Genomic DNA, 9,410 nt, shown 5'->3' on the forward strand with positions numbered 1-9,410 from the left:
TAAACATCTACACTATATCCAACACAACCCAACACCCAAGCTAAGCCATGCGTGTTGAAAGGCCTACGCACTGCGCAAGTGGTGGCCAAGCCTACCTCCTTGCAGGTCTATCCACCACCTTCCCAAGTACATGCAAAACCCAAGAAATAGGTGCCAAAGAGGGAATGATGGAAAAATTTTAAACAATTTATTTGCACCAACTTAACAGCCCACTTAAAACTACTTTTCTCCAAACCACGTGGTCCCTTTGGGCTGTGAATTGCATGGGAGTCTTCAAGGGTTGAATCACTATTAATAGCATTGACTTTGTTTAAAGTTCCACTTTGCCTCCCAGCCACAGTATTGATGCCTAGGAAGGGGGATAAAAGGATATACATTAAGTTTTGAAGTCTTCCACACCCCTCTCTCCCCAAACAAACACTTAGTGATGCACTTTCCTAAGTCAAGTTGATATTGACCATGGTGATAGCTATTCCATTACTATTGGCAGACTTCTCAGATCCCAACGTGGGTATTGGGAGTAAGATATTTGTTGAACCAGTGACAAGCTAGGAGTTACTTTGAAAAAGTTTGGTAGCTCAAGTTTTAGGATAGGATTTTAGGATAATAAGACTAGATATTAAGAATAATGAGTATATATATATATTCTTTCTAATTTATTTTTTTGATTTAAATTTAAAAGAGAATCAACAGAGAATATTCTCTATTTCTACAAAAGTTTTAATTTTGCTTGCCCATACAAAAACTAGAGAGTTTTTGCTCTCTTGGGACAATTTTTTTTTTGTCTTTATTTTTCTAAGTGTTGAAATTTTAAGAACAAAGGCATAAATATATATCTATTTATATTTGTGTCTAAGTATGAATTCAAAAATTTATCTATTATCTAAGGGGGGTATTTTTTTTAATATAATAGAATTTTGCTAAAACATACTTAAAATGAGAAATCAAATAACTTTAATTAAACAACATTGCAAGATTGATCTTTCTCCTATTACTACAAATTTGAATCTACATCCCATACATAACATAATATCATCTATTTACTTATTTGTTAAATTGCCATAACACGTATGCACTTAAAAAATTCACAAAATTTGACATCATCATTCTATCTTATCTTGTTATTCATTTCTATAACTGAAAGAAAAATACAAAAATTTCATAAGGACGATATCACTCAAATACTATTTTCTTATTGACAACCTAATTCAAAGGCTCCACCAAGAAAGAACCAAGAAGAAAACCTGGTGTCATTGCCATTACAACAAAGTTTTTAAAATACAATTTTCATAGGATTCCAATCCCAAAATTACAAAAATTAAATAAATTTCTATCATGTCCCTATCAAGGGATCCATATCATTTTCTGTAATACCTTGCTAAGATCGCGGAGGACATAGAATCTGACTAGGTGACAAACAAGCATAACAAAGAGACAAAATCAAACATTCATATCCATACTAGGTTTTCACAATAGGAATTCAACAATGAAACAAAACTAGAGAAAGATGGATTTTTCCAATAGGAGATGTCAAACACAACACCAAACCAGGTGCTCAATTGGGGCTATAACTTAAGAACTTTCGTTCTTCCATTCTTAGATGCTAAAACTCATACATGGTTTGTGTTGACAGGTAGGGGCCCATAACACCCTACCCTCTCTCCCTCTTCTCGTCTAGAGAAGAGACTCTGCACTATTGGAGTCCAACTAATAAGACCTTTCCGAAAATTGGCCACTTCTGCCCTATCCAAAGGTGAGTAATGCCAAAACACCCATACAAGAAACTTCAAAATTCAAACAAAAACATGAAATAAAAGAATTCAAGAAACATGGTTTCAATCCTTCCCAACATATCCAACATACATACAAGCATACAAATTAACAATCCCAATAGCATAAGCATGAACAAACATGAACAATCTGAACAAAGGAGATGAAGAACTCCTACTTTCACAAAGAGGTAATGGTAAATGAACAATTTTGAGAAGAGCTTTTCCTTCTTTGCCTTCAATCTTCCAAGACTCCTCTCTAAAAGTAGAGATTGGGTAACAACCAAAACTACTCCAAGAAGGGCCTCTAAATAAGATCCAAACTCAACCACCAAAAAGGGCAATAACTTCCTCCACTCACCTAAAAATCTAGAAGTTTCTAATTCAACCAATCCTAAGGTTAACCACTAAGTGGAGTTGAGATTATGCAACTCATGGTAACCACTTTCAATTTTTGCACAAAGGCAAAAATAGACTTTTTGAGTGACCTCAAAAGTCAACAAAAGGGGCTTAGGGGGTGGAAAATGTCCCCAACCCATACCCATACCCCTTGATTATAAATATTTCATGATTTAAGGCTTTAGGAATAGATTAGGGACCAAACAAATGCTAGGAATATTTAGGACCATCTAACAACACCAAAATGCAGATTAAGCACTAATTCGAATTACGGGTGACTAAACTTGATTAAGAACAAATTAGCAAAAATGACACTAACTTAATCCAACTTAGGTCCAAAGGTTACATAGTTCACCCTAACTAGCATGCTAGAATGCATATGCAAATTCACGAGTGTCAAGTGACACTATAAGAACACAATTACGAAACATTAACATTTACTAATCACGAAAAAATACATTCTTACATCTCAAAATACAATTAAGTTATGAACAACAAGGTTTCCACAAATGGCACATAGGGATCAGTTTCATTCCTCTGTCGAGTTTTTCGGCTAAAATATCCTACACACTCATTGCACACATCAACAGTCTCATAAAATCACATGCACATATGTATCAGGGAATCATATAAATTAAAACATACATCTATAAATCAATCAGGGTTTCTCTCATCCTACTCATAGTCTTAATCATTAAAATCTCTTTATCAAATGTTAATCCTGCATTTACTTACTTCACCAACATACATGTTCATAAAGCATTAAATGACGAACTCAAATATCTGAAAGTAAGCATCACACAACATGAAATAATATAATATGTTCAAAGCATCAAGTAGTGTCTCGACATCTCGAGTCGTGAGTAACAAAATAATAAGGTATCAACTATGCTACGAAGGGTCGGGGTGAGGCCTCACATTTAGATCACATTTATGCCACTTGAGGCCAAAGTCAAGGTCTTTTTATATTCTAGTGTGTTTCTTTGTTGAAATTCTCTTTAGTATTAATATTTTATGCAATAGATTATTATTATTTAGATAAAAATTATTTTTACAAAAGTTAACTTTATATTCTTATATATAATTGAAAATTGTGTCAGAATATCACCTTTAAATTAATTATAGTATTCAAAGTATAATGCTACTATTCTCTATATATCTTTTTACTCTTTATATAATTTCTTCTAATTGATGTACCCATTACACACCAATTTAACAAAATTCACCCCACTCATATGGAAAGTGGAAAAGAGATTTGAAGGTTATGTCATTGGGTGGAGCAATTTATTCTTAGGTTTTGAACACTCCTAATACAATTGTTTAATGAAATTTCATTGAAATTGTCTGGAGTGCTCGTGATCACATAATGTTTGGACGGTTTGAATTCATATATTAATACTTTTTCAAATGATCTTTAAACATAACCCACATACTTTTATTTAATTATTAATATTATATTGACTTTATCCTTCATCATTGAGATCTGCAAATATTGCAGGAGAGATAGAAAGATTTCGTTTCTTTTCACTTCCAAGATGGGGGCGTCAGACTTTGTTTCTAACAGCGCTCTAACAGAAAGTTGTGAGATTGGTGAATATTCCGCCTGCATCCTCAGTTTCTTCTTACCTATTGGAATAGTTGTCTTTTGCTTACTTCCAATCATAGTCATAGCAGCAGATGTGTGGAGCGCATTCAGAAAGAGGAAACATTGGATTCCAGCAGAGACTCTGGTTCTTGGTGCTCTTGCTCTTCAATTCCTCGCAATCCTTAGAATCTCCTTCGACTTTTCTAGGTACCCATCATCGGAATTGTGCGAATTGTTTGCTAGCGATGAGATTCATGTCCTAAGTGGGAGAGTGAGCGTCTGTGCGTTAATGGCTTGTTTACTGCCAGGAGTTGCACGCGCTCGTTCCACATCCCTGTGGTCTGACATGGCCGCCCTTTTCATCAGCTCTTCAATCCTTCTATTTCAGATTTCGTACGAAGCACAAATGCTGCAGTTGGCATTTCGCCATATAGAGCACTGCGAACTAGGTATGCAAGAAATTTATGTGATGCAATTGGCAGACGCCATAATAATATTTTCAATTGTATTTCTACTTCTTGTTTTGGCTTCGGCCGCTCTCGCTTCTGACACTTTTCCTCAAGTAGTATCTCATAGAATACCCACAATTTTTTCTCCTCCGAATTTCCATGCCCGATTTGGATGGGAAAAGGTTGAGGAACAAGTGATCAAATCGTGGATTGTGGTTCGAACTTCCGATCCTCAATACATGATAACTAGAACATGTCTTAGCTCATCTGTAGCGCTAATCAGTAGCGCTTGTAATGGAGTTTTGGTATCTCAATTATTCGTCTTTAAGAATCCATTAGATTGGGAATTTTTTAGTATTTTAGATTCTATGGAGTGCATCCTCCGTTGGGTGGTGATTGTGATGGTGTCTCTTGTCATATACTGGAGATGCATCACACAAGCGGTTTACTACCCAAGAAGATTGGAATGTAGGTTTCCCAGTTTGTCACAGTATTTTGAAATTGAGGAGTTTTGGAAAACTCGTTTGTTGGGATTGATGCGTAGCTCCAGAGGACATCGGCAGCCTGGCAGAAGTTGCCCACTCAAAGTAATCCTAAAGTTGTGCAGGGCCTTGAGATTGAATAGGTTATTACATGTTCTCTATTGGCTTCAGATGTTTTCGGTTCTCTTTAGCAAATTTTGCTGTTTATTATCACAGTTGCTGTTTTCCAACAAATATTTCGGCAAACTTATCATGGGTTCCGGATTTGGAGAATTTTCCAGTTTATATGGATCAGAAATTCCATTAGGAGAATACGCTGAGTACCAGAAATACATAAGGGCACTGGTAAATATGCAGGGCGAAAATCCTGCTGGAATGTGGATGGCCAACAGAAATTCAATTGGGAAAGTTAAGAAGCGGATGGAAAATGGGGAAGAAGAGGGGAAACAATGTGGTGACTTGATATCTTTGCTGAGGGAAAAGTCTTCGCCGGATTTTTGTGGTGAAAAATGTGTGATGCCCCAAATTGATTTTGTCCACAGATTACAAGTGGAGAGAGAGTTGGATGTTCGCAAGTGCTCTTGGAAAATGACAGCAATCTCAATAATTGCTGTCATAATTGAACTTTCTGGATTTACCCATGACGAGGCCGAGGCTAAAGTTATGTTAAAGAGATGCATTGAAGCTTGCTCTCAAGCATGGAATATCATGGAGGTTGTGGAGAATAATGGCAGCGAAAATGTTCATCTTAGCGTAGCAGCTGATGGCATCTTCCAAAATCTAGAGAAAAGGCACAAATGGCTTCAATACGGTCTTCCACTGAGCAGATCAGTTGAAAGGTCCCCTGAAGTGGCAAAAGAAGCGATCGAGAATCTTGTTGAGAAAGGGAAAGAAGTAGCCAATAAGCATTGTCTGAGCAAGCCGACTGAGGCAATTGCAGGGTACAGCCTGTACAGCATAGGAAGGGTATGCATAAATCAAGATCATCAGTTTAACAGTGTGGGGGGAATTTGTGATAGAATGTGCAGAATGTTGGCAGATGTGATGGGATCCTGCTGTGTAAAGGCGGCTGGCGTAATAATGAAGGACTGCGAGAAATTGGCAACTGAATACGATGAAGAACGCATTCTGGAAATCGCAAGAGCAGCGGGAAAGGTGAAGGGAGTGACTGAAAGTGTTGGGTGGACTTTAAAATGGAGTTCAGGCGCAGAAAACGCCTCCATTAACACCTCACTGGCAACAGATGAAATTCCTGCATTCAGAAGGTATCACACGTTTCAGATCGGATAGTCACTTTTGTTTTGATACAGTCAAACATGGAAGTGGTTTTATCTAATCTCAAAGTTAAAAAGTATGTCTACTATTTGCTATTTGTGCATCTATTAGTGCATTTAAAATTTCTGTCTACTACTTAGCTATTTGTGCATATGATGTTATTATATATTTGATTCTTAAGTTAAAAGTGTGAAATAGTCACAATTGACATTTATTTGTAACTTGTTTTTTAAATGAATATTTGAAGTTGGAAAGTATGACTATGCAGGTCAATTATACACATTTGAAATGACTATAGACTATATTGTATTTCTAAAAGATCTTCTTATAAGTCTTATTTCTATTTGTGCATCTATTAGTGCATATAAAATTTCTGTCTACTACTTAGCTATTTGTGCATATGATGTTATTATATATTTGATTCTTAAGTTAAAAGTGTGAAATAGTCACAATTGACATTTATTTGTAAACTTGTTTTTTAAAAGAATATTTGAAGTTGGAAAGTATGACTTTGCAGGTCAATTATATACATTTAAAATGACTGTAGACTATATTGTATTTCTAAAAGATCTTCTTATAAGTCTTATTTCTATCATATAGAACAAGTGTTACTTAGTGGCTTAGTACTTGCCTCTAAGAAGCATTAGTTTTTATTTTGAATTTAAATTTAGTAATAATTTCATTGTATACATTAAATATATTAATTTTGATAATTATATACTAGTCTTGTTCTTTGTGCAATAATTTTTTATATATTTTTGAAAACATGTTTTATAATTGATTCATTTTATACATTGATGCAGTTGTCGATGATGTAAGAAGTGTCTATACCAACACATTAATCTCACCTAAGATTTACACATTGTAATATATTGTTGAAAAATTTTATAACAATCCGGGATTGTTTGCTAATAATTAGGGATGAGGTCTATTATTGTGAGAATATAGGTGATCACAATGGTTAAGATATATTTTACAGAATATTATATTTCACAAACCATAAATTGGCTTATAAGACTTCAATTGATTCATCCAATTGAAACAAAGAAACATAATTTACACAAATTATAAACTTAAAAATTTAACATGCATATTTTAGAAATAAAATATTTATAATAAAAGATCATATATATAAAAATTTGATTGGTCAATTGTAATTCATTCAATCACTATTTAACATTAGCAATTGAAAAAGTAATACAATAGAATATAGCCTATCAACAAGTACTTATAATAAGATGATGTACTTTAATCTGCTTTATATTGCAATGGAACCATAGATGTGTGTGTATCTTAGGCACATCATTTTTTTGAGTTTTTCTTACTTTTATCTTCAAGTCTTCTTTCGTTTTTATTAGTTCTAGGTAGAATACTAATGTAATCCCCAAACTAATTAAATGTCAAAGTATCAACCAATAAGACTTCATAATTAACATATGCTCACTAAAATTTTTGAAGTTTACATTTTCTAAATAATTTTAAAATGTACAAATCATTTTCATCTGTACTATTCTATTAACTTATAGTGTGATACATTCATATTAGCATGGTATCAGCTTTTTAAAAATCAAAATAGCCACCAATAAGAAGTGAGAATTTAAATATTGTTGCTAAACACATTTGTCTCTATAAAATGCTTTCATAAACATTGGCCCTATTTTCCTTGTAAGCAGTGACAACTATACCATTATTTGTCCATAGATTGAAGTTTGATCAATATTTAGCTACAACCTTCCTCTGTGTTTTAGATGGGCAATGCCCTTGTATGACGTATTTATTTTGAAAATTTGCATAATTTTCACCTAATAGTATGAAAGGATAGAAAATGGAACTAAAAATAGTGAATAGAAAGTATCCCACAAATAGACCTACATATATCAAATGAGATTCCATAGTGGATAACTAATTACAAGAGGATTTCAAGTGGATAAACGTAATAATGATAAAATATGAATAACATGCATTGACATATGAAAGATAACTATTTTGATATATCTAGAACAAGATAACATGAAATGATTATATTTTGTCACATAGGGAGACTATTAGATTGCATATCAAACAAGAGACCACCGAATCAAGATGTGAGAAGCAAGTGATGCTATTAAACAATGAACACACTTAAGACATGCAACTAAATGAGTTCTTCATTATTTTCTTGAAAATATACAAGTTCAAGAAGACAAAATGTATAATGCAAATCCAAAATTCCCATTACAAATTTCTCCAAACATTTCCCCTTCATCCAGTTCTCTCCCTATTTTACATTACAAATACTTTTGTATATATAGACTTCATGGGATAACTATGTTCTCCTTGGGTTAATAACCAACTCCCTTTACATGTTTTGAGAAAGGTTAATTAACCTTGATAAAATTACCCAAACTATAGCTTGAAACTTGGACCTTTGGGAAAGAAAGTTGAATAATTTATTCTAAAGCACCCACCATTCCCTACTTCATCTTTGGATCATTCATTGTGATGAGATCATGTTGCTGCTTATATCACATACTGAGAAATCTTCATGGTCATTATGTATATTCCATCGGATTGACCACGTCGACTAGAACTCATAATATAAAAAATAAATGTTTCACATTGCATCAAAGTCATGGTCAAATGGTATTTGCTGAAGTTTGACTATGTTTTCATCATTACACTTCAGACCTTATAAGTTATTCCACTTTCAAATATTATCGTTAACTTTGATAGTAGTTGATACATATCCATTTTATACCATCCAATAATTTTGCCACTTTAGAGCTTGATCAAATAACATAAAAAAAGCTCTACATGTAAGCATTTCAAATAAGTTAGTTCAACATATTATTAATATTCAATAGGAAGTGAATTGTCAAGCTTTAGATCTTGTGAATAATCCCTTTAGCATGTAAATAGTCCATGGTTTGTGAAATTTACCATGATAAAAAATTATTACAACATGAAGATCTATTCGAATGGGTTGCAAATTCATCATGTTCTTCCATAAAGACATGCCTAGAAGTAATTAAGTGAATATCACATTGAATGGATGATTACATACTCCAATGAACCTAACAAGGTTCTTATGCTATAATCTAGACATCGTTGCATCTTCTCTTTGAAATCATGCCTCAAGTTTTCGATTTCTCATCTCTCTAAAGCTTGGAATCTAGATCTTCAAACATTTTCATCATCTACCCTTCATTCAATTTAGCGAAAATTGCTTCTTTTCTCAAAGCTAGTTGTACCTTTTGCACAATCAGATTGGCTATTTTAGGAGTGGGCATCATGACAAGAAACAATTTTGGGATAGTCTACCTTCATACATTTGTGAGATGAAAAGTGGATCATTTTTCAAGTTGATCAATCCTTTATCAAAATAATCATACTTAAAGATCAATTTATTTGATAAAAATTATTATTTTGGTTTCCTTGTAAATGGAATGATGTGCACCATTGAATGAAGCTC

General features: G+C 33.6%; 1 protein-coding gene across 1 annotated transcript; it reads left to right on the forward strand.

Annotated features, from left to right (window-relative positions):
• Positions 1 to 3,703: 3,703 nt before the first annotated feature.
• LOC149533874 (uncharacterized) lies at positions 3,704 to 5,974 on the forward strand. The gene has a single exon (XM_089805918.1). It carries the CDS (start codon positions 3,704 to 3,706, stop codon positions 5,972 to 5,974), a length of 2,271 nt encoding a protein of 756 aa, XP_089662044.1.
• The last annotated feature ends 3,436 nt before the right edge of the window (positions 5,975 to 9,410 follow it).

The sequence above is a fragment of the Cupressus sempervirens genome, chromosome 10, assembly GCF_028749045.1.
Source record: "Cupressus sempervirens isolate cs-2001-9-10 chromosome 10, ASM2874904v1, whole genome shotgun sequence".
NCBI classification, from domain to species: Eukaryota; Viridiplantae; Streptophyta; class Pinopsida; order Cupressales; family Cupressaceae; genus Cupressus; species Cupressus sempervirens.

Bases quoted from the DNA above. Each gene is read 5' to 3' on its own strand.
- LOC149533874 (XM_089805918.1), top strand. From the start codon at position 3,704: ATGGGGGCGTCAGACTTTGTTTCTAACAGCGCTCTAACAGAAAGTTGT.